The sequence below is a fragment of the Oncorhynchus mykiss genome, chromosome 17 (genome assembly GCF_013265735.2).
Source record: "Oncorhynchus mykiss isolate Arlee chromosome 17, USDA_OmykA_1.1, whole genome shotgun sequence".
Taxonomy (NCBI): Eukaryota; Metazoa; Chordata; class Actinopteri; order Salmoniformes; family Salmonidae; genus Oncorhynchus; species Oncorhynchus mykiss.
Window position 1 is genome coordinate 50,398,995 of NC_048581.1, and position 25,897 is coordinate 50,424,891.

The following is a 25,897-nucleotide window of genomic DNA, read 5'->3' on the forward strand; positions in this document are numbered from 1 at the left end:
GCTCTACTTAGATGGCCCGCCTATGAATTTTCTATATAGAAAAAACCCTGCAATTAGCTCCAATGACTGTAATTTCCTCAATTTTCAAAGGATAGTTTGAGATTTTGGCAATGTAGCCATTTATCTACTTCCCCAGTCAGATGAACAGGAACAGCTAGTGTACTAACTGTTCCTGTAGACTTCCAGTCATTGCACTAATGCTAGTTAGCATTGGCTCGTGAAACTACCGCAAACTTCCTTCGTAGTGAAAGCAGAGACGTAAAAATGGCAACCATGATGGTATTCTCTCATGTTATTTAGAGGTGTAACCAGACCTCACCTTCTTGACCTACCCTCACTTATTAATATGTTTCTCCTCGCTCCCTCAAAACAACAGATCTATACGTGCTTTATTTCAAAGGGATATTGTATCCATTCCTTATGTCACAAGTTACTGGAATACATTGGTCACTAATATCTGTTGGAAATACATCTGGTTATTACCACACAAATACTTGGTTGTTGACAAGGTCAAAGAGGTCTCTTTCAGAATGATCCATAAGTATTACCCTGCGAATCATTACTTGAAGAAACAAAAAAATATACATTTAACATTGATTCTACTTTTTGTGTTGAGCATCCAGAAACGGTTTCACATTTATTTTGTCATTGTCTACATGTAAAACAATTATGGAAAGATATTCACAGTTTTATAATTGTTAATATTCTTGATGACTTTTTTTTCTTATGGGAGAATGTGCTGCTCGGTTTCCTTAACCATAATAAAGATAAAGAAAAACAATTTTACCTCATAAATATAATTGTGCTAATGGCAAAATTTCATTTCATAAATGTAAATTCACGAATAAACAAACACTCCTCTGTGTTTTCTATAAAGAATTCGAGCAGTACATTAATACGGGGCGGCAGGGTAGCCTAGTGGTTAGAGCGTTGTTTACAAGTTCAAATCCCTGAGCTGACAAGGTACAAATCTGTCGTTCTGCCCCTGAACAGGCAGTTAACCCACTGTTATTGAAAATAAGAATTTGTTCTTAACTGACTTGCCTAGTTAAATAAAGGTAAAAAAAAAAGAGACCATTCTGAATTCTTCGAATAAGAAAGCTGTTAAAACAATCAATATGTTTGTTTCTTTTCAGGTCTTTGTATAATCTGTCATTTGTTGTACCCCCTAGCATATTTGATCATTGTCTATTTGTGTACTTATTGTATGTGTACAGACCTTTCTACATTATATACATTTTTTATACATTTAAAAAATCGAGACAGTTTTGAGGAATTTACGTCTTTGGTCCACACTCCAGTCCAGCTGGTGGCAGTAATGCAACACTAAAGTTGGTTGTCAACCGCTATTTTAAAACCACTGAAGAAGAAGAAGAACTTGGGCAATATCTTCCCCTCTTCCCAATTTGCAAAGGATGGTGGAATATTGACTGGACTAGGATTCCCTTCACAATGTTAAAATTACAACTATTTAACACGTTTCTTACCGACCGATTATCAGCGGCCGCTGTGGAAATATCTGGGGCATTTAAAAAATCGTTAGCAGAGTACCAGGAAGAACTATCCCGTTCAAAGGAGGAGATTGAACGTCTACAAAGGATGCTAGATTTGGTTTTGGAACCCGAGATAAAGTTACATGGAACAGGTTTGTAACTAGGCAGGGAACTAATTTACCTACATCTCTACCTAGCCATTTAGATTGGCTAGAATGTTTGCCCAACGCTTGTTGTAAATATGTCAGATTTAGCCAGCCAAAGCCACTGCTAAACAAACAGTTATGTTGTTAGTTGGCTGTTAATTATTAGCTGTTTTGAGGAATATAAATCTTAGCAAAGTTATCTGAACAAAAATATGATTGAATTTGAAAACACATTGAATGTTTTCTTCTATTCTTTCTACAAGAAGTGGTTTCTCCTGTGCAGAGTCAGCAAGAGGGGAGCCCCAGTTTGGGCCAAGACCCAGATCCCACACAGATTAAAAATGAACAGGACCCTGAGCCAACACAGATTAAAGAGGAAGAAGACCTCAGGACCAGTCCGAAAGATCACACACAGATTAAAGAGGGGGGGGGAGTTCTGGGTCAGTCAGGGCGGAGACCAACTTCAAGGGCTGGAGTCTGATATAAGAGTTCATATTCAACCCTCCCTATATTAAAAGTGACTGATCAGGACCCATCTCAACCCTCACACCTTTACCAAAGTCAAAATGTAAAGAACAGACTTAGTGACTCTCTACCTACCAACACAACTGAGCAGATGGAAACAGAAGTGAATGAAGAGAACTACAGTGTCTCTCAGCCCTTCTCTGCAGTAAATTCAGAGTGCTCTGCTGATGAGACTAGAACAAGAGAAAATGCTTGGGTTGAGAAGGGAGAAACATCGTCAGGGTTAAAGCGGAGTTGTGAAGGCAAAAAATACTGTTGCCATGTCTGTGGCAAATGCTTCGCACACAATACTAATCTGAGAATCCATAAGACTGTTCACACAGGGGGGGGAAGCCATATAAGTGCAAAGACTGACAAATGCTACAGTGCAAAGGCAGACCTGGTAAGGCATATGAGGAATCGTCATTATTGGCCAGGGCATGTTCTAGGAGGACATTTTAATCAGGAAACCCATCATACTGTGACAAACAAAGATGCTTTATTAATGTGTGATGACAAGGAGTTGCTGGGAAGATACAGGCTTGATCAGGCAGGAATTACGTTTGTATTGGAGTTAGTCAGAGACTCTCTCACGTCGTCAAAACATCAATGTCAAGCCATTTCTCCTGAAGTTAAATTACTAATAACCCTGGGTTACTTGGCCACAGGCAAGATGCTACCGTGCAGTAGTGACGATTTGGGACTGTCAAGCTGTTCTATAGCTCATGTCAGAATGGTGATATCACAAACTATCAATGCCCTCTCAGATCCTCAACTAGTAGGCCAGTTCGTTGCCTTCCCGCAAGATGCCAGCCAGCTCCAACACAACCAAGCTAGGTTTAAAGCAATAGCTGGCTTCCCCAGTGTTGCTGGAGTCATTGGCACAACTTTTAGAAGCAGCTCAGTATTAAGTACAACATACAACAAGGAGTTCAATAATTTCCCTGGAGACCCAATTATTTTAATCAACACCCACGTGGTGTTCGATGCACACTGCAAGGTTCTCTATGTTGTGCCGAAGAGCGTGGATCAGGAGATACTGAGTGAGGTTGGCCTCAAACAGATTGAGGGGCTTCTTGCGCTTGCTGGATATCACTTGTTGGGGGACAGTGGATACCCCTGCAGACAATGGCTGCTCACATCTTACCTCCATCCACTGCCTGGCCCACAGTTCAACTACAAAAGGTAAGATGTTGTATTATACATGTTTAAAATCAACCTCTTCATTGAGGGTAACTTTAAATGAAGTAAGTTGGTTGTCATAGCAAATTTGTGAATAGGAATACTTAGGACATAACCACCCGAGGAGAAATAAAACAGTGCGATTTTCCAATTGTCAGTATCCCCTTCTCTGTCTTGTATCTATGATCAATTTGGCCTATCTTAGTGATACAGTTGTTGTGGTGGTTATTTTCAGGGCACTTAAGAAAACGAGATGTAATGAGGGCCATCAGCCAAATGAAGAGGAGATTTCCCATCCTGCAAGCATGATGGCTGAAGAGAATGGGCCAGTAGAGAGCCTGCCCCCAAGTGATCTTCACTACAGACTCTACTTTACTGATCTACATTTCAAGTATGCTGTAGAACAGACCCTGAATGTGTGGCTATCACAAGTACTGTACATGAGTTAGCTACAAACGATATGGAAATATGTGTTTATCGATCAGTTACAGTTCAACTGTCACAAGGGTGAGTTATTGTTGATTTTAAGAATAAATCATTAACCCTGTTACAGGCACTTTTAGTCACTTTTGTAATAATTTTTCTTAATTTAACAGCTTGAGATGGGGAAAACATGTTTGTTACGAAGTTGAACATGTGCTCTTTATGGCAATGCTACAATTAGCTGAAGTGTATAGTTTTTTAAATATATTTTTTTACAAAATTACACTAACCAGAAGGCACACCATTTGTGGAATGGCTCACATTTTTTGTTTGGGACAACAACACCACTCTGGGCTCCCGAGTGGCGCAGCGGTCTAAGGCACTGCATTTCGGTGCTTGAGGTGTCACTACAAACCCTGGTTCAATCCCGGGCTGTATCACAACTGGCCGTGATCGGGAGTCCCATAGGGCGGCGCAAAATTTGGGTTTGGCCGGGGTAAGCTGTCATTGTAAATAAGAATTTGTTCTTAACTAACTTGTCTAGTTAAATAAAGGTTATATGAATGGGTGTCATTTTCCCTGACACCAATTTTTAAACTCAAATGCTATTTGGAGAACAGCAAAAATTACCTCAGCCGTTATCACATTGGTTGCTGTAGTTTCATTCACCACAGTCGATCTACAAACACATTTTGTCTTGTAATTTCACACTGGGATGGTGCGTTGACACAATTAGCTAGCATAATTATATAATTTCTTGCATAGCCGCCTAGCTAGCTGGCAAACTTGAATGATGCTCAGAAATTAGCTACTCTCGAGGGATCACTATGGTAGCTAGCTATGGTTAGCGACAACATGATAATGATGGCAGTGTCATCATATGTCCATGCCACTATAGTGTAACTTTGACGAAACTGTTGTTAGCCTCTATCACGACTTTCGGGCACCTCTCCTTGCCCATCGACTCCCAGTTGGACTAGGAACTAGGAACCGGAAGGTTGCAAGTTCAAACCCCCGAGCTGGCAAGGTACTAATCTGTCGTTCTGCCTCTGAACAGGCAGTTAACCCACTGTTCCTAGGCCGTCATTGAAAATAAGAATTTGTTCTTAACTGACTTGCCTGGTTAAATAAAGGTAAAATTAAATTTAAAAAATTAAAATTAAATTTCTGGGTGTCAAGGTTAATCGACTCTTAAGATTCATTATTTTTCCAACGGAAGAAACTATTTGCTATAGTCTACTTCAAGAGCGAGCTAGCGAGGAAGAGAGAACGATGGGAGGGGGGCACAGCCAGGCATAGGTGTGTCGGCCACCAGGTAGAAAGTCACAATCGTGCATCGCTAATCAAAAGATGTAGGCTATCCCAATGCAGTATTAAGCAGGGGACGGGACCTGGGATAAAAATAAATAAAATACAATATAAATATAGGACAAAACAACAAGAGAGACAACACTACATAAAGAGAGATGCAACACATGACAACATGGTAACAACATGGTAGCAGCACAAAACATGGTACAAACATGATTGGGCACAGTCAACAGCACAAAGGTCAAGAAGGTAAAGATAACAATACACCACACAAAGCAGCTAAAAATGTCTGTAAGAGTGTCCATGATTGAGTCTTTGAATGAAGAGATTGAGCTAAAACTGTCCAGTTTGAGTGTTTGTTGCAGCTCGTTCCAGTTGCTAGCTGTAGCGTACTGAAAAGGGGAGCGAACCAGGGATGTGTGCGTTGGCAGAATGGGTGTTGTATGCAGTGTCTCGCGCAAGTTCACTAAAGTAGAGGTTTTTGATGACTAGGCTGAGCTATTCTTCATGCAACAGACCTTAGACCAAACACACACTAGGGTTTTTACATTTTTAATAGCTAAGATAGAGGATCGGGGCAGACAGACAGAACCGTGCGCATAGGCTTTATAATGGTGTATCTAGCAATGTCTTGTTTAGCAAAGCCTCATAAGTTAGTATGGCTACTCTATTCTTCATAGTGCCAGTAAATTTAAGTTTAACATCGCCAAATGCATCAGTTTAATTAGCCCTCAGTGTGCAATAAAAGTATTGTGCCTATAGTTTATTTAATGAAACCCTGGCTGGCTGTTGATGTCGGGGCTCTCCAACCTTGTTCCTGTTGACTTGCCTTCCTGTGGTTTTTCACTCCAACCCCAGTTGTAACTAATCCGATTGTTTATCAACCACCTAATTATTGAATTAAATGCGCTAGATCAGGGTTGGAGTGAAAACCTACAGCATGGTAGCTCTACGACAAGAACTGGGTTGGAGAGCCCTGTCCTAGGCAATAGATCGCAAAGCAGCATTCCCGCTAAACTTTTTTGGAAATGTCAATTTCACTTTCTCATCCATAAACAGTCAAGTGCAAATACGGTTCAGCTGGTTGGGGGCATTGTTGTTTGGAAGGACGTCTACCATGGATCACAAAAATAATTATGATCACGCTCTGTGGCGACCCGTCAATCAGGGCAGGTGGGGCAGAGACCCACATTTTAAAAACCTCTGACTCCCCATCCCGCATGAGGGAGCGTAATCATCGACTGACACGAATTAGCATAACGCAACGGACATAAATATTCCTATAAAATATTCCTATTCATGAAAATCACAAGTGAAATATATTGAGACACAGTTTAGCCTTTTGTTAATCACCCTGTCATCTCAGATTTTCAAAATATGCTTTACAGCCAAAGCTAGACAAGCATTTGTGTAAGTTTATCGATAGCCTAGCATAGCATTTTGTCCAGCTAGCAGCAGGTAACTTGGTCACGGAAATCAGAAAAGCAATCAAATTAAATCGTTTACCTTTGATGAGCTTCAGATGTTTTCACTCACGAGACTCCCAGTTAGATAGCCAATGTTCCTTTTTTCCAAAAATATTATTTTTGTAGGTGAAATAGCTCCGTTTGTTCTTCACGTTTGGCTGGGAAATTGCCCGGAAATTGCAGTCACGAAAACGAAGAAAAATATTCAAAATTAGCACCATAATATCAACAGAAACATGGCAAACGTTGTTTATAATCAATCCTCAAGGTGTTTTTCAAATATCTAGTCGATATTATATCCAGCGGAACAATTGGTTTTTCAGTAGGACCGATTGGAATAATGGCTACCTCTGTATTTTACTCGAGAATCACTCTGGGAGCCATCAGGTGACTAGTTGCGCAATGTAGCCACTTAAGGGTATTCTTCAACATAAATGCGTAAAACTACGTCACAATGCTGTAGACACCTTGGGGAATACGGAGAAAAAGTAATCTGGTTGATAGCCCATTCACTGCTCAATAGGGACGCATTGGAACGCAGCGCTTTCAAAACATGAGGCACTTCCGGATTGGATTTTTCTCAGGCTTTCGCCTGCAATATCAGTTCTGTTATACTCACAGACAATATTTTTACAGTTTTGGAAACTTAAGCTGTCAATTATATGCATATTCTAGCATCTTGTCCTGACAAAATATCCCGTTTACTACGGGAACCTTATTTTTTCCAAAAATGAAAATACTGCCCCGTAGTCACACAAGGTTTTAAGCTAAAAATACAGGTTGCCTGTTTTTAGCTGTGTAGTGCTAGGGCAAAAGCCAAAACGTGGACCCAAAGGGATCCCCGACTCTGGGAAACACTGGTCCAAAGGACTGTACCTGGTTCGGATTTCAAATAAACATGCCCCGTCTCTTTAAGAACAAGTTAAAACTGTTGTGACTTTACTTTCATTCATCTGATGACTGTTATTTATCTAATCAATTAACTATGTTTAATTGTTACCAATTAAATTAATAATGTAACAATTAACTCATTAGGAATTGGGGCACCACGAGAGTGGTTCCTTAAATCTCCTGGATTAAACTAAAGGTCTTAACCTATTACATTCATAAACCGTCAACGTATAATCATAACCTTGTATCATATCATCATTCTGAACAATCATAATCTCCTGCATATGCTAAAACCCCAGCCGTACTTATGATTCAGTACTGCACAAATTGGTTTAATTATTTATGTACCAGCTAACTAAATGGTAACACAAGATAAACATTAATCTTAATTAACACTTAACACTTAATACATTAGAAACAGGTCCCTAGCGGACTGACACAATATGGTGGCTTGTTACAAAAGGGATGGGGAGGGACAGGGAGAGAAGGACAGAGACATAATAATTTGGTACATTTAGAAACTACTCGCCTGTTTGGAGTAAATAATCATGAATGTATTTACGTGTAAATGCCTTGGTTTTTCGTGTAGTCCTGAACAGAACTACAGAGTTGATTTCCCTTCCATTCGCTCCTAAAGTTGCCTCTTTGAAGATAGGCTAGCCAGCCATGTTGATTGTTCCCATTGAGTGATGAGAGTAGCGTACTTCTGTGATTTTGAGAAGAGTAGTAGAATGGTCCCACTTAAGTTCACTTTTCTAGATACTTTACTTAGGACAGCTATGATTTTCAGCAGTGATTTTACGGGAGATGAGTATCGTCTCTAACTAGTGTTGAGATTTCATTGTTCAAACCACTTTGAACGTGAGCTGCAGCTCAACGCCTCTCTGGTCTGATATGTTAATTCTTAACACACCATTTTATACAGTTCATTCAAAATGGACGGTTTGTGAGGCTGACAGGTTCTCTGACCTCACTCAAGGAGCAGTGACTACTCACTTGTACAAAGTTATAGAAACAATTACCTCTTAGTTTCTAAGATCACATCCCTCTCGTAACAAAAACCCTTTCATTTGTCACATTTCATACACAACGTAGAGGATGGAGACTTCGTACATGAAGTGTATATACTTTTCAAGTTTCAGTATTTCCTTTATAACATGTTTAATGGCATCACAAAATAACAATCAAAATGACATTATTAATCTTTAGATCGCCGCTGACCATTTCACATGTTCTATGTTAGAAATATTGTTCCAGTATTCGCTTTAGAACTTGTTAGAGTTTCAGCGGAAAACGCATGTGAAACAAAGGCACATTCCGTGCATCAACCGTGCATCGCTAATCAAAAGATGTACTTCACGAAGTCATCGCAGGTTAGAGTGTTGGACTAGTAACCGGAAGGTTGCAAGTTCAAATCCCCGAGCTGACAAGGTACAAATCTGCCATTCTGCCCCTGAACGGGCAGTTAACCCACTGTTCCTAGGCTGTCATTGAAAATAAGAATTTGTTCTTAACTGACTTGCCTAGTTAAATAAAGGTAAGATAAAATAAAAAATCCATTGCCAAGCTGATCTGACCTAATTGGATCCTCACAGGATGGTCATGACAAAACTGTGTCAATTGTGGGGGTGCCATGTTTTTGGGGATCAGAAGTGTCCGGTGCAAGAGACCGGTTGAGGTTGCCAGAGTAGAACAGAAGGTGTCATATGGTGAGGCAGTGAAAAGAGTAGAGGATGATGGGTCAAGGTTGAGTAATATGGAGTGATATGAATTTGTACTTCAGTAAGGTTGTCTTCTTTGCATTCATTGCCATGGTTATCAACTGTATCGCAGAAATGGTATCACAGAAATAAATGTTGTGGTGGCAGCTGCAGAGAAGTACTTAGATTTTACTGCAGAAGAGTTACAAGGTGGGTTGAACAAAAGAGTCCCATCCTGCCCGGCCGTCGGCCTGATGTAGAATCAGTTAGGGTCAAAGTAGTGGAATGGGGTAATGTTTTTTGTTGTCATGGGATAGTGGTCTATAGGTGTAGGTCACAGGAGGTTTGTCACACCTTAATTGGGGAGGATGGGCTCGTGGTAAAGGCTGGAGTTGTATTTGATGCCATTCCATTTGCTCCGTTCCGGTCATTATTATGAGCCGTCCTCCCTTCAGCAGCCTCCTGTGGTGTAGGGGTAGTTGATGGTGGAATTTGTTCATTTCCCTCTTACTTATAACAAAATGTATCATGATCGACGACACTCCCGCACAGTAGGTGGCGGCATGCACAAACAAAATGTACCATCGCCATTATACCAAAGAAGAAGAAAAACAAGTTGCTTGTCACGTGTGCCTATACAGTTTAGAAAGTTTGACAGCAGTTTTACAACATCTGCTGCCTGCCAAAATTCAGTCGAATGTAAACCAGAGGTTCGTCCAAGTACAAGATTGTTGCTTTGGGAGAATATACGTTTTCTTCCAGTAAAGGGAACTTAACGAACAAACTTCTGAAAATCGAACATGGAATTTATTCAGGTGGGTCGGCTAACACGAGCTAGCCAACGTTAGCTATCTACTGAAACGGTGAAGGTGAAAAAAACATTCGTAAATATGTTTTTGCCAGTTAGCTAGCTAGTTTTACAAACCTAAATAATTTGATTGAAATCATTCCTTACCACCGTCATGATTCAGATGTTTTGTCTTCGTCTTTTTTACAACTTCAGAAACTGCTTTCGGGATTCAGACTTGACCTGGGACCGTTGAAAGAACCTCTGGGATTCATTCGGGTTCTAGAATGGGTAAGATACCCTTAATTAGATATCTTAACCAAAATATGTGGTGCAAACTATTAATGTCTCTCTTGTCTTGAAGCTGGCAAACAAGCACAACTCACTAGCTAGTTATTATTGGTAAATGTTGCTGGCTTATCAGTTGACGTTAACGAGCTACCTACTTTTAACATTATTCAGTAGTTGAACAAGTGTATTGATGCAGATAGTGTGTAGGTTGTCTCAAAATATAGCTCTCTGACTTGCTAGCTAACGTTGGCGAGCTACAATCTCAAACACCAAAGCTTCGTGCGTAGATCTCATCGGGCAACACCCTTTTCAGCGACTGTCTATTTTGGTTAGCTAGGACTCGTAGCAAGTCGCCCCTTCAAGATGGTCTTGCACTTGAGTCTTGGGTTGTTATAGTAAACGTTATGTAAGGCATAATCAACGACTCTGTCTAACTATGCGTTCTATGGAAAATAATGAACGACGTGCAAAGTCTGTTATACGACCCCGCTTGCGGAGTGGAACTAACCTTACATGGAGTTGCATTATTTTCAAGTGAATGCATAGTACCTAGTTGATGATCCCTTTTATACCATCTCTATAAATTAACACATTTGCTGTGTTAAAATGTGTTAAACATCCACAGAAGTTAGCTAGCAAGTGTACTAAATAGGTAGCTAGACTTGTTTCCTTGGTATCCAAACATACTTGCTAGTTTAGCTAACCAAAACATTAGTTAGCTTTCTATTATGAAAATCAATGTAATAAATTACTAATGTTTTAAATTCGACTTTTGCTTTCAAAAGCAGCTCAAACAGAAAGTGTAAGAATTAACTGTAGCCATTGAATTCCTCAGTACCGACTATACACACATTACGTGAATTGGTTACAACTGTTGGTTCTAGTACTGATTAGTTGAAACTGCATTCGACAGTTTCTTTTCCACAAGTTACCACCAGATCAGATAAATCTATGATTTTAAAATGCCATTTACTTTGTTCCACCTGTCTGCGCAATCCACTGTCTCATCAGCCCAGCCAGTCAATGTATAAACTTGATCTCCACTATAAAAAGTACCTAGACGTTATCTCATTTCTTTTATACTAACATTTTAGTTTTCAAAAGCAGAGATTTGTGTAAACCTTGGTGTCTGCCTCTCTGACATTTGCAACATTGTTTCAATATTCAAATTCGATATCCAGCAGTCCGGTAGTAATAAACGTGTCGAGAGTCGGGACGAAACAGACATGCAAGCAGCGTTTCTCAGCCGATCGAAGTCATCAATCAGCTGGCATCATTTTCATGGATATATACAAAAATGTCAATTGAAAAAAAGGTCAAACGAAACAAAGTGCAGCTAGTTTATTATTTTCAGCTTCAGTTTGACGTGATTGTATTAGCTGTGTTGTTGGCTATCTCTTCTGAACAACAGTGTCCTGACTAGTGAACATTTTCTATGCCAGATGAAATCATGCCTCATTAGTTCATTGTTATGGATGTATCCAAATAAATGTCACCAGAAAACAGCTTATGCAAATGCAGCTACTGTTATTTTGGCTGCACTGTTTAACATGACAAAGTTAGCCGTAGTTGGCTAGCTAGCAAGCAAGTGATAAGAACTTTGCCAGCCAGTATGCAATGGAATGTTTAGAATGAACGACTGGGTCATGTCCATAGATACAGAAAGTCTCTGACCGCCTCCCTAAAGGCTGTCTCGTTGTTGGTGATCAGGCCTACCACTTTCTTGTCATGAGCAAACTTAATGATGGTGTTGGAGTCATGCCTGGTCACGCAGTCATGGGTGACAGGGAGTACAGGAGGGGACTAAGCACGCACCCCTGAGGGGCCCCAGTGTTGAGGATCAGCGTGGCAGATGGGTTGTTGCCTACCCTCAACACCTGGGGGTGGCCCGTCAGGAAGGCCAGAATAAGTATTCAAAAATGCTGTGGTATAATTTAATGTCTGAGTGTAGACTGATGCTTTACCTATGACCTAGCTAGATCTTGACTTAGAGTGGTATATTGGTATTTCTATGACCGGAACAAAGTTGTTGCAGATAGTGTCAGCAGTATTGTGACCACAAACTGAGAGCTAGAAGGCTAATGGATCCCGTACGCAGTGCAAACCCAATTTGCAAGTTCCTCGTGCTCATTAGTAACCAGGGCAACTAGGCACCTGACCTAATTTGTTACCACCGTGAGTACAAGGACATGGAAATTCCACTTATGATATACAGGGCAGATAGCTACTTATTTCCTAACATGGGCTTCCTTTATGAAATAACTGAATGACGGCTTTTTCACAGTGCTGCCTCCTTGAGCTACATTTCTGTAGAGCACTTTAGTGACTTGATGTGAAGTTCAATGACTCTTGAATGTCCATAGTTTGTCACTAGCTGATTTCACTGTTTGCTTTAGCTGCTTATACAGCAAAGAATCACCTCCAAGTCAGTATAATTCAACCCAAATCAAACAGATCACAAGTAAAGTTCACTCAAATAATGTTTAAATTTGACCCCAGAAAATATACTGGAAATGCCCAGCCCAGCACTTCGGAAGGCCGACTAACATATACTGTACTGTGTAAGAGATATTTAGCTAATTAGCTGATAGTGTGCAATTTCGAGCAGGGATGTTATGTGAAGTTACTTTTTAGAGGTGTAGCCGGCTGGCCAAAGTGAATGTCAGCAGCTGCAACAGAAATAGCTTGGATTCATGAACTTTATAACTTGACTAAGTAGCTGGCTCAGGATACAAGGAGGAGGACCTCTTGTTCTGATCCATGGGCATTCTGTCTTCGGGTTTCTGTATAGGTCCTACTGTATACACATGCATATCTGTTCGAGTGTGTACTCTGTACAGTACTGGTGTTTTTGTATGCTTTGTATGCACTACATTCAGACTGCCGTTATTGCGTGCATGTGTATGTGTATGTGCATGTTTTGCCTGTGCGTTAGGCTAACTGTTGACAGCCGTTAATGTACTGTCTGTGTATGCTTAAGGTGTGTGTGTGTGTTTTAGTAGAATGGCCAGTGGCAGAGCCCTGTAGGTAATTAAGACAGACGTTATCTTTTAGGTTGGAGTTTGTATCCAATCCAGGACGTCCTCTCCCTTAGTCATCACTATCTGGCCATGCTAGAGGACATAAATGTAGACTTTCTAGTCCAAAATGTAATTTTTTTAAAACCTCTAAGCTTTATGTTAACCAGTAACTTTACCCTCACCCTAAATTAATTAGAAAGGGCTTATGTTCTTTGACCATAATTCCACTCTGGTCCATTCTAGCATTAGTGACTAGCCCCCCTATCCCTTTCCTCTGTCCTGTGCCAGCCAGCAACATGCCTCTCTGGCCAGAGAGGGGAGTGGCCAGTTACCAAGAAATGCACTGTAAATCCTGGCCAACGCTGCAACACAACATTCTCAGAGCGTCAGTGCAGAGAGGGAGTGGAGGCAGGGTTTACTTTATATACACCAGTGATCCTGGTGCAAAACCATGGCCTGCATACTGCTGCATGGTATGAGGGAAGAATAGTTCAAATAAGGCAACATGTATCCCTGATATGTTTTGTGGCTGCTTTTTTATGATTTGTACTGAACAAAAATATAAAGGCAACATGTAGTAAAGTGTTGGTTCCATGAGCTGAAATAAAAGATCCCAGGAATGTTCCATGTGCATAAAAAGCTTATTTCACTCCAATTTTGTTTTACAAATTAGTTTACATGCCAAATTAGTTTACGTTTCCCTTTTGCCACAATAATCCATTCACCTGACAGGTGTGGCATATCAAGAAGCAGATTAAACAGCATTATCATTACACAGGTGCACCTTGTGCTAGCGACAATAAAAGGCCACTCTAAAATGTACAGTTTTGTTACACAACACAATGCCACAGAAGTTGAGGGGGCGTGCAATTGGCATGGTGACTGCAGGAATGTCCACCAGAGCTGTTGCCAGATTATTTAATGTTCATTTCTAGTGATGTGACATTTTTGGCCAATACCAATATATCCAATATTTTCCTTGCCCCCCCCAAAAATGATACCGATATTTAAAATGTGTTGCCTTTTAAGCATTCTAGTACAGTTAAATAGTTAACACACATGGACGCAGCGGTCTAAGGCACTGCATCTCAGTGCGAGAGGCGTCACTATACTCCCTGGTATGAATCCAGGCTGTATCACATCTGGCCGTGATTGGGAGTCCCATAGGGCATCGCACAATTGGCCCAGCATCGTCTGGACCGTCATTTTAAATCAACATTTGTTCTTAACTGACTTGCCTAGTTATATAAAGGTTACACACACACACACACACTGACCAAAAAGTTATTTTGTTGGCATTTACATCTCCATTACCAGTAAAACATAATCAAAACCTATTTCTTTCACTTTATGTGCTGTTTCATTGTTCAGTCGTTTCATTCTCAACCAGGATTTCTATGGAAAGCCGGTTGGGTCTTTGCGTGTCAAAGATAGACGGCGAATAACACTATTTAACGTGTCAAATAATACTCTTTGCCTTGTCAAATAAGCTTGTTGACCAATCAGGACTTGAATATGACTTCATGTCACATAAAAATGTAACACTTTCATACATTTTTTACATAGGTATTACACAGGTGTAATCAATCACTTGTATTTCATATGTCACAACGATTCATCGATGTGTATGCTATGATGCTGGTAAAGTTGACTCGCAAGTCCTACAGTGCTGGTCATTAAAATAAAAAGCTATCTAGCTCATGGATGCAAACAATGTTCTTCCCCCAAACATAGAAAAACATCTGTTTCGGTAGCTAGGTAACTATATAGCTAGGTGTCGTTTTTAAAATTGCTCTAATTTATAAGACTGTTCTTATTTGATTAATTGTCGGACCCATCTATGTGACGCAAGCCACAATAGTGTACTTTGCGGTTAGCCTTCAAAATAAAAGTATGGCATAACTCGACTATTTGTATTAATTTGCATTACTATCAATTATATACTTTTTATTTTGAAGGCAAACCGCAAATTATACTATTGCGACGAATCCTTATTGTGGCTAGCTTCCCGGGCCAGTCGAGCCTCACTAGCCAGATGAAGCTAGCTGGCTGCTTATAACGTTAGCTTTGGGCAACAGGGTTAAGTAGCTGGCTAGCTATTTATTTTCTTGAACTGAAGTTCAATTTTAATTGGCAAACAACAAGTGGCTACCTAGCTAATACTTACAAGGATTCCTAAATCATTGCTAAAAATAGTGAAAATGACTGCAGTTTGTACTGGTCATTGTTTTCAGACTGGTTGTATTGGTGCTAGCTAGGTACCAAGCTAAAGCTAACTACCCCAGAAGTTGCGGTCAAACAAGTGATGCTTTATTACCAACACGGTATTGTAAACGCATCGTTCGTGGCTGGTGTTTGCTTGTTTGCAGACTTTTTTGTACAGCTTTGACAGTGCTACTCTATCTTTTTTGACACGCAAATATCCAAACGGCGTTCCATAGTATGCATCGCACTTGGTGGTGTGTACCGGTGCTCGACCAGTCGGCGAAAACCAACATCACCCACGACAGAGAACGGTTGATTGTCAAGGGCAATGAATTCCATTATCTTGGCTTTAATGGATTTCGCCTTTGAGTTGTGGGCTAAGTTATGAATGCTGTGTTGCACGTGGAGCGCAAACTTTTACTTGGCGTCATTAAGTCATGTACCTACGTTTTATAGGTATGCACGATAGCTTTGACATCGGATTTTAACGTCGGAGTTAAACTAGACATTGGGCCAATACTGAGGTTGGCATTTTTGGCTAATAACGGCAGATTCCAATATGTTAACCGATATATCGTGCATCCCTATTAATTTCTCTACCATAAGCCGCCCCCAACATCTTTTTAGAGAATTTGGCAGTACGTCCAACCGGCCTCACAACTGTAGATGTGTAATCACGCTACCCCCAAGGACCTCCACATCCAGCTGCATCACCTGTGGGATTGTTTAAAAACTAATTCTGATTGCCTGGGCCTGGCTCCCCAATGGGCGGTTCTTGGAGGTCATATGCCTACCCATTGGGGAGCCAGGCCCAGCCAATCAATGAGTTTCTAAATGTTCCCGCAGGTGATGCAGCTGGATGTGGAGGTTCTGGGGGTAGCATGGTTACACGTCTGCCCAGTCATGTGAAATCCATAGATTAGGGCCCAATGATTTTATTTAAATTCACTGATTTCCTCCTATGAGCTGTAAACTCAGTAAAATCTTAGAAATTGTTGCATGTTGCGTTTTTATATTTTGTTCAGTCTAGTTTTCCTTTTTTTATACAATAAACAAAAACCTACAGACAAAAACAATAACTTAACATTTGCATACATACATTAACACACTTGCTTCCATCTTATCCACACCTAATGTTCTTTGTAAAGCTTGTCGGACTCTGCCCCATATGGCTTCAAAATGTGTTATGTTATTTGTCTGTTGCAAGATTTTTTTCTATATTTAAAAAACCCATTTGATTCTTACATCTTCTTAACGTTGGGGTATCATTTGACTTCCAGTATTTAAGTAATAGCTTATTCAATATGCCATGACAACGATACAAGCCAGACTCTTTGAGGCACCAGCTTGTATAACAAAGGCTTGCTAACTTCCCCATATCCCTTAACTCCCATCTAAACAAACTATATGAATGTACTAGCCTATGTGTGCTCCCATTCTCAGTCAGGGAGGTTGGGTGTGTTACTTACTCAGGAAACTGCATAGTGGAGGGTTTATTCGGAGGGTGGCTGAGCTGGGGGATCGTTGGAATGGGGTTTGGTGGGGGCGGTGATATGAAAGCTCAGAAATGTTTTACTGTGCCAAACACCTGAAAGATGAAACCAATTCCCACAAAGTTCACTTGACCATCGTAGTAGTTTATCACTGAAAAGTTTTCCCTGTTTGGCTCTGTTGCCACTGAAATTACCAGTATTTTACCCTTACACTTCAGGAACTGTTGTCTTGTGTTGATACTCTGTTGGAAAAGACACTGTCCTTGATTGCAAGTCTATATTGTATCTGTTAGTGACTTCAATATGTCACGGTCCCTGAACCTCATGGTTTCTGATGCACCGTTGAACTGTTATGTAAATTATTTGATTGTAATCATGTGGGAACGTGCCTCAGCCAACTTTGGAGTTGGGACTATATTCAGAACAACGAGCATTATTCTGAAAAGGAAGTTGGGACGTGCTACACAGCCCTATCAGATGTTTTCATTGGAGGAGGGATCTGCTCACAAGCACCTATTCGTTGGAACGCTGCCTCAAGCCCCTAACAAGGGAATATGGGCAGAGTTAGTTTAAGCTGAACTGCGGTGCACCGTTCTAAGGCCCGTGATGTGAACGGCAAAAGTGGTGAGGGAGGAGCACCCTTCACAAATAGAACAGTAACCTGTGTCGCTCGGTCATGTTGTGATACTAAATATACATAAGTATCAAAAGTAAAAGTATAAAACTTTTATAAAGTGCTTATATTAAGCAAACCAGACAGCACAATTGTCTTGTATTTTTTATGGATAGCCAGACATCATTTACAAATGAAGCATTTGTGTTTCGTGAGTCTGCCAGGTCAGAGGTAGTCGGGATGACCAGGGATGTTCTCTTGATAAGTGAATGGGGAAAAACGGGCCATTTTGCTCACTCGTGGGAGGCTGCCCGGTTCCAAAACGAATGCAATCACTTTTCACCTGATACAAACTCCTCCCACCGGGGAAACCTGGGCCAGATAATTGAATCCCCTCATTGATCAAAGTTTGGGCAGCAACATAATTCTACTCTATGCATAGAAAGACACTCGTTTTTTATTAGTCTATGCAATCAGCCCGCCAGACAGGTTTATTTCTGTAGTTCCAGAAGGTGTGTTATTCCCAAGTGTTATTTTTACACCTAGGGAAAGAGGAGTAACTTGGAGAGATGGATACAGAGAGCTATATAGTTTATATCCTTTTGTCTATTACTTGCGTTCGCTAACTGTCACTGCGTTAACCATCTTTATAATGACCAATTCGGCTACTTATTCCCACCCATTATCATAGGGATCCCCTCGCTGCACTCAGTAGCCTCGAAGACCTACCTACTGAGCAGCGACGTCAATTCAATGTCTGTTCCACGTTGGGTCAATGTAATTTCATCGAAATGGAGTGGGAAGCGACGTTGATTCAACCAGTGTGAGCACCAGTGGGTAGTGTGTTTGGAGATGGACTACTACATTGCTGTCATACTGTAAAGAATCACTGATCCTCAAGTCACCTTGCATCCCAGATAACTCCTCATTACAGATCAGCGATTCTGCACCTCGCCTTGCTCAACTTGAGCCCTCAAATGCACCCCTAGACAGTCAGTCAGATTCTGCTGTTCGTAGCCAGTCAGTGTTAGTCAGTTAGCTCTCTCAGCACTCACTGAGGGAGGGAGTTTCCTGTATGACAAGAGGATGCTGTAGGGGAAGCTGATGTGGTGAGCAGAGTGGGAAAAAGGTCAAGCACAGGGAAACTCTTACTCCGGGGGAGAGAGAATGGTGTATGTTTTAGCTTGCGGATGTGTGCACCATTCTCCCCACCCCTTAATCTCTCCCCACTACTCAGCTATGAGCAGAGGAAGTGGTTACCAGGGTGGTTGAGGTGAGATCCCCACAGTTCTGCCAAGTCAGGTTTTCAGAACGTTGGCTGGTGATGTGGGCAATGCCTCTTCCTGTCAGACCTGAACCCAGTGGGGCGTTCTGCTGGAGTTGGTGTTTTTCTTGCTGAGTCACCAATCCCCACGCTTTATGACAGTTTCTCAGGCCTGTTAACTTTGCTGCAGCAGGAACATCTTACCACTTCAAATGGCTCCACGTCCTGCCTGTTGGAACATCGCTCTCCCTCCCCTCTGTTGTAAGTTACAGAACCAGAACTCAGAACAGCTCTCTGATCAGCTATGATGGAGATGAGCGTGTGGAGTGCGAGTTAAATATAGCTATATACTGTCTTATGTAGGTTATATTAGGATATGTTTTTGAAGGTGTTAATACAACTAAATGACTAAATCAGGGGAGATTATGATCACTTTATTGGTCAAGTGTCCAACCAGAATTTGACTTCGTCTTTTAACCCATCCCATCCGAAAAACACGCATATGCACTACCATTCAGAGGTTTGGGGTCACTTAGAAATGTCCTTGTTGAAAGAAAGCACATTTTGTTGCCCATTAAAATAACATTTTTACTGTTGTAAATGACTATTGTAGCTGGAAACGGCTGATTTTAAAAATAAATTGAATATCTACATGGGTGTACAGAGGCCCATTATCAGCAACAATCACGCCTGTTTTCCAATGACACGTTGTGTTAGCTAATACAAGTTTATAATTTAAAAGGCTAATTGATCATTAGAAAACCCTTTTGCAGTTATGTTAGCACAGCTGAAAACTGTTTTAATTTAAAGAAGCAATAAAACTGGCCTTCTTTAGACTAGTTGAGAATCTGGAGCATCAGCATTTGTGGGTTCGATTACAGGCTCAAAATGGCCAGAAACAAGGACATTCTTCTGAAACTCGTCAGTCTATTCTTGTTCTAAGAAATGAAGGCTATTCCATGTGAGAAATTAGCAGGAAACTGAAGATCTCGTACAATGCTGTGTACTACTCGCTTCACAGAACAGTGCAAACTGACTCTAACCAGAATAGAAAGAGTGGGAGGCCCCGGTGCACAACTGAGCAAGAAGACAAGTACATTTGTGTCTAGTTTGAGAAACAGATGCTTGACAAGTCCTCAACTGGCAGCTTCGTTAAATTGTACCCTCAAAACACCCGTCTCGACGTCAACAGTGAAGAGGCGACTCCTGGATGGTGGTCATCCTCTTGCTGGTGTAGACTGAACAAGAATAGACTGACGAGTTTCAGAAGAAACTTCTTTGTTTCTGGCCATTTTGAGCCTGTCATTGAACCCACAAATGCTGATGCTCCAGATGCTCAACTAGTCCAAAGAAGGCCAGTTTTATTGCTTCTTCAATCAGAACAACAGTTTTCAGCTGTGCTAACATAATTGCAAAAGGGTTTTCTAATGATCAATTAGCCTTTTGAAATGAGAAACTTTCTTAGCTGCCCACTCGGGTATGAGAATGATGCGCCCTAGATCAGTGCAGGTTAAGGCAAAGGAATGAGGAAAGGAAGCGACAGGCCATTGAGATGCACCCTGACTCTTCTCTCTCTGTGCAGGTGTTCACCATCTTTGCCTTTGCCACCACGGGGGGTTATTCTGGGACGACCCAAATCCTTGTGAATTGTGTGGGGGGGGAGCCCAAGACCGTAGGGGCAGGGTTCAGCTACCCCTTCAGGTAAAACCTGTTATCCCTCACAGATGGAGCTGCAAATTAACAACATTACTGTAATTGTCATTCTGTGTTTGTGATTTCTTCTTTTATAATGCCTACCTAATGGTCTTCACAGTAAGCCTATCTCTGACAAAAGTTGTGTAAAATCTGCTGAAGGGCCGAGAGATGTGTAGCAAGGAATTCCAAATAGCATTTTCTATTTACTCTTAAGCTGGTTGTGATATGCTTGCATTCGCACATGGAAAAAACAAACTAATCTTCCCACCAACATAATTTTCTTTGTCTCTGACTCTTGCCTCTTAAGTGTTTTTGTGGTTGAAATGCATTTGTGCCATGCAGTTGATTTTATAGATTTGGTTTTGTTTCTCTACCCCCTCACTACTCTCTAGGTTGTCTAGCTACGGCCCTTTCATGGTGCCCACGTGTAACGGCAGCGCTGCGAATGCGACTTACCTCCAGGGCGACTACTCCTCCTCAGCCGAGTTCTATGTCAGTGTCGGTGTCTTGGGCTTCCTGTACTGCACCGCCACCCTGGTGCTCTACCTGGGCTACCAGCATGTGTACCGCGAGGGCCGCGGACCCACCTTTGTGAGTCTTAAGATACCGTAGTATCTCGTGTTTACCACTGGTATGTTAGTTACCGTGTAGTAGACTATTATTACTACTACAGTATAGTTGTAGAATAGCTGGAGAACCATTTTTATAATAGTTAAGGCGTGAGCCTTATCGTTGTAATGATATTTATGATTGGAAAGCTACGTACCTGTCCTCTCCAACATGGTAATATAGTGATGATACAGCCCTGTGTTTCTCCCAGGACCTGTTGGTGACTGCTGCCTTTGCCTTCCTGTGGCTGGTGTCCTCCTCTGCCTGGGGGAAGGGCCTGACTGATGTGAAGTGGGCCACCAACCCAGTACACCTGGTTGAGGCCTGCCAGCCCCAGTGCTCACCTGGAGAGTACCCGTCCATGGGAAAACTCAATGCCTCTGTGGTGAGCAATTTGATATTGTAATACATTTTATTCAGTGTTCTGCATTTTATAGCTAATTCTCAATGTGAATGTGCAAGTCGAGTGTGAATGACAGGGCTACGGGTATAGGGTAGCATTTGTAATTCCTTTGTGTCCTGTGTTTTGTCTTTGTTTCGTACTTTTCCTCCTCTGTCAAGATTTTCGGGTTTCTGAACCTCATCCTGTGGGCAGGTAACTGTTGGTTCATCTTTAAGGAGACTCCATTCCACAAAGACCCCAATCCAGCAACCACCATGGAGGGTGGAGTCCCCAGCTCTTAATTGGCACACAGAAGCTCCACCTCTACAGTTCAAGCCAATCGCCAAGGTGCTTGGGACTGACAGTGTAACCCTATTAGGAAAGAAACTAAAATGTAGAGCAAAATTAAGCTTTTTAACCACCAACAACACAGGCCCCTTTTCAATGACGAGTGTTCGGCTCAAGCTTCAGGGATAGTAGTTAGTTGCCCATCTCTAACTTTCACCACAGTGAACCCAGGTTGTTGTTTATCTACTCTTCATAGAATTGGTCAGTTAATATGATTGATTTGCTAGCTGCACTCAACACTACCCCAATTTACAGAGTGATCACAACTATTTTTTTACTTTTTTAAATGGAATTTCCCTTCCAAACTAAGTGCCTTTACTGTACATAAAATGTGTTCAGTTACTGTGAACGTGGCTTGAGTTGAACACTTTGATAGGGATCTGGGTATTTGTGATATCCAACATGTTTGATTTGGTCGGTTCCTCTAGAACAGGTGCTTTCGATCACATAGGCCTACCACAAAACAGGGCTCGCAGACAACCTACTGTAGCTGAACTGTTCCCTATATTTGATTCATATGAGGAAGTTCAGTAATGCTGGGTTGACATACAGTAATTGCCTGTCTGGAGGTCTCCTCCTTTCCCATGAATTTGTTAAAGGAGATGTCAAAGGTCATGTTGAAAGCCCCTGTTCTAGGTTGCCTTTCACGTCGAAATTTGGCACTTTCAAATAAGAAACAATTTAACTACTGGCCTTTCAGTAACTCCCTAATATTCCACTACTACTGCGTGTTTTGAAACGGACCTCATAGATACATTGATGTTTCTGTGTCTGAAAGCGTATTGCTTTGGTGCACTTAACTCGTTAGAGCTGTGTTAGCTACTTGATTGCAGTCGTTACTGATGTACAATGCGTTCCTCTCTTTGACGTGTGGTATGGCTTTTTTGTCATTATTTTGTTAACCGTATGAAAAGTGCCTTGGTAATTTACACAAAATATCAGTATCTGGTTAAGAGAGTACTTACTCTCAAAGAGTAACCAAGTTATTTTGGCTACAGTCAAGTTGATGTAACATGTTTTTAGTAACGGCTGTCTGTTTTAGTTATTCAACCAGTCAGTGCCTATAGTCCTCGACAGCGCTGGTTGGTGTATGTTTGCTCAACAACCTGCAGATAAGTGGTATTTTTGTGGATATCTTGGAAAATTTAGCCAAACTTTTTTTAAATTTGTGTATTGTGGAGGTGACCATTCTAACAACTACAACACTAAGTTCCCTATGTATTTGACTCTTCTCAAAAATGTTGTTTGAACGGGATAAGGCAACTTTAGAAAAGTCATTATTTATACTTTTTTTTTTTTTACCTACATTCATTGGTCAATACATTTAAAATTAAGCTAATTTATGGCTTCTGTGTGTTAAGAAAAATATATTTTATGCAGCTTCTCTACCGGAGTCATTTTTATGCAAACACGGGTCCTAGATTTGTTGCTTTTTATTTGGCATCACTGGACAAGCTAGAATTAATCATGGCACCGCCAAGTAACAAGTGGCAACATGTAGGTGCCAAAATGTGGTGAATCCTGCTGTATTTTTTTGAATAATGCTTATTTTTTTCCCCTCAATTATTTACATTGGTCCTACATTTAATTTCGGCAATGATTGCGTTTGACGGTTATGTGGGGATGACGTACAAACTCTGTCCAGCTCTATGGGAAGTGAATGGAACTTGATTTTTTTTTGTTGCTTTGCACTAAGTGTTGTAATTAATGTCATTGACTTATGAGTTGTGATTTGAGGGAAATGCAGACATTGTGCAATCCACACAGTGCCGTTCATACCGCCTTGGCCTCTAGTTATTTACAAAGGGAAGGTTTGAGTCAATATCAGTCATCAAAAGACACTGCTCTAGATCATTTGTGCCATTTTAATAGAAATAACCTAGCTTTTTAGGGTAGAAGTCAGACTTGTGGGTCTTCTATATTCTCTAATGGGATTTCTGAAATTTGACTCTGTATTTCTTTTGTATTTTGTTCCATGTTTGTACAAAATAAACATCTGTACATCCTCTGTATTGACAACACATTAAAGGATAAGAGAGCTGCAACAACCTCTGTACTGATGTTTGTGTTCACTGCCCTGTAACTGTAATGTTACCTATTAAGTAAAACTAAAGTGCATTTTTTTTAGCCAGAAGATAGAGCTATTGCATTTCATAACTACGGTTGCAGTTCTTTTTTTGCCCACTAGGTAGCACTGTTTTGTAGACAGTCATGCCCAAACCCAAATCCTTATCCCTTTATAAACAATGAACACAAATATAAATCCAACATGTAAATTGTTCGTGTCATGGGTGAAATAAAAGATCCCAGAATTGTTTTCCATATGCACAAAAGCTTATTTCTCTCAAAGTTTGTGCAGAAATCTGTTTACATCTCTGTAGGTGAGCATTTCTCCTTAGCTGAGATAATCCATCCACCTGACAGGTGTAGCATATTAAGAAGCTGATTTAAAAATCATAATCATTACACAGGTGCACCTTGTGCTGGGGCAGAAAGGCCACTAAAATGTGCAGTTTTGTCACGCAACACAATGCCACAGATGTCTCAAGTATTGAGGGAGTGTGTAATTGGCATGCTGAGTGAAGTAATGTCCACTAGAGCTGTTACCAGGTAAATGAGTATTCGTTTCTATACCATAAGCCGTCTCCGTTGTTTTAGAGAATTTAGCACAAGGTTCAACCGCAGACCATGTGTAACCAGGCCAGCCCAGGACCTCCACACCCGGCTTCTTCACCTGTGGGATTGTCTGAGACCAGCCACCCGGACAGCTGTTGAAACTGGGTTTGCACAAACAAAGAATTTCTGCACAAACTGTCGGAAACAGTCTCAGGGAAGCTCACCTGCGTGCTCGTTGTCCTCACCAGGGTCTTAACCTGACTGTAGTTTGGCGACCTAACCAACTTCAGTGGGCAAATGCTCACCTTCGATGGCCGCTGGCAGGCTGGGGAATTTTATTTATTTTATTTCACCTTTATTTAACCAGGTAGGCAAGTTGAGAACAAGTTCTCATTTACAATTGCGACCTGGCCAAGATAAAGCAAAGCAGTTCGACACACAACGACACAGAGTTACACATGGAGTAAAACAAACATACAGTCAATAATACAGTATAAACAAGTCTATATACGATGTGAGCAAATGAGGTAAAGGCAAAAAAAAACGCCATGGTGGCAAAGTAAATACAATATAGCAAGTAAAACACGAATGGTAGATTTGCAGTGGAAGAATGTGCAAAGTAGAAATACAAATTATGGGGTGCAAAGGAGCAAAATAAATTAATTAATTAAATACAGTAGGGAAAGAAGTAGTTGTTTGGGCTAAATTATAGGTGGGCTATGTACAGGTGGAGTAATCTGTGAGCTGCTCTGACAGTTGGTGCTTAAAGCTAGTGAGGGAGATAAGTGTTTCCAGTTTCAGAGATGTTTGTAGTTTGTTCCAGTCATTGGCTGCAGAGAATTGGAAGGAGAGGCGGCCAAAGAAATAATTGGTTTTGGGGGTGACTAGAGAGATATACCTGCTGGAGCGTGTGCTACAGGTGGGAGATGCTATGGTGACCAGCGAGCTGCGATAAGGGGGGACTTTACCTAGCAGGGTCTTGTAGATGACATGGAGCCAGTGGATTTGGCGACGAGTATGAAGCGAGGGCCAGCCAACGAGAGCGTACAGGTCGCAATGGTGGGTAGTATATGGGGCTTTGGTGACAAAATGGATTGCACTGTGATAGACTGCATCCAATTTGTTGAGGAGGGTATTGGAGGCTATTTTGTAAATGACATCGCCAAAGTCGAGGATTGGTAGGATGGTCAGTTTTACAAGGGTATGTTTGGCAGCATGAGTGAAGGATGCTTTGTTGCGAAATAGGAAGCCAATTCTAGATTTAACTTTGCATTGGAGATGTTTGATATGGGTCTGGAAGGAGAGTTTACAGTCTAACCAAACACCTAAGTATTTGTAGTTGTCCACGTATTCTAAGTCAGAGCCGTAGTGATGTTGGACAGGCGGGCAGGTGCAGGTAGCGATCGGTTGAAGAGCATGCATTTAGTTTTACTTGTATTTAAGAGCAATTGGAGGCCA

General features: G+C 41.1%; 2 protein-coding genes across 4 annotated transcripts; both read left to right on the forward strand.

Moving 5' to 3' along the window:
* Positions 1 to 1,352: 1,352 nt before the first annotated feature.
* Positions 1,353 to 3,870, forward strand: LOC110494971 (putative nuclease HARBI1). 3 transcript variants are annotated; one of them, XM_021570316.2, is made up of 3 exons: positions 1,353 to 1,645; positions 1,903 to 3,328; positions 3,561 to 3,870. In XM_021570316.2, exons 2-3 carry the CDS (start codon positions 2,256 to 2,258, stop codon positions 3,772 to 3,774), a joined length of 1,287 nt encoding a protein of 428 aa, XP_021425991.2. In that variant the 5' UTR covers positions 1,353 to 1,645; positions 1,903 to 2,255; the 3' UTR covers positions 3,775 to 3,870. The 3 variants fall into 3 exon arrangements, with proteins under 3 accessions (XP_021425991.2, XP_021425992.2, XP_036804109.1); XM_021570317.2 differs by having other exon boundaries at positions 1,906 to 3,328; XM_036948214.1 differs by having other exon boundaries at positions 1,923 to 3,328.
* Positions 3,871 to 9,681: 5,811 nt separating this feature from the next.
* Positions 9,682 to 23,871, forward strand: sypl2a (synaptophysin-like 2a). Its single transcript, XM_021570334.2, has 6 exons — positions 9,682 to 9,931; positions 10,120 to 10,194; positions 20,372 to 20,490; positions 20,877 to 21,075; positions 21,305 to 21,478; positions 21,655 to 23,871. Exons 1-6 carry the CDS (start codon positions 9,917 to 9,919, stop codon positions 21,775 to 21,777), a joined length of 705 nt encoding a protein of 234 aa, XP_021426009.1. The 5' UTR covers positions 9,682 to 9,916; the 3' UTR covers positions 21,778 to 23,871.
* Positions 23,872 to 25,897: the final 2,026 nt, after the last annotated feature.

What these genes read in the sequence shown, in the direction of transcription:
- LOC110494971 (XM_021570316.2), top strand. Translation starts at nt 2,256, where the DNA reads ATGGAAACAGAAGTGAATGAAGAGAACTACAGTGTCTCTCAGCCCTTC. An exon ending in CCACAGTTCAACTACAAAAG is followed by an intron (nt 3,329 to 3,560) that starts GTAAGATGTTGT and finishes GGTTATTTTCAG; the next exon opens with GGCACTTAAGAAAACGAGAT.
- sypl2a (XM_021570334.2), top strand. An exon ending in TCATTCGGGTTCTAGAATGG is followed by an intron (nt 10,195 to 20,371) that starts GTAAGATACCCT and finishes CTCTCTGTGCAG; the next exon opens with GTGTTCACCATCTTTGCCTT. An exon ending in GGGTTCAGCTACCCCTTCAG is followed by an intron (nt 20,491 to 20,876) that starts GTAAAACCTGTT and finishes ACTACTCTCTAG; the next exon opens with GTTGTCTAGCTACGGCCCTT.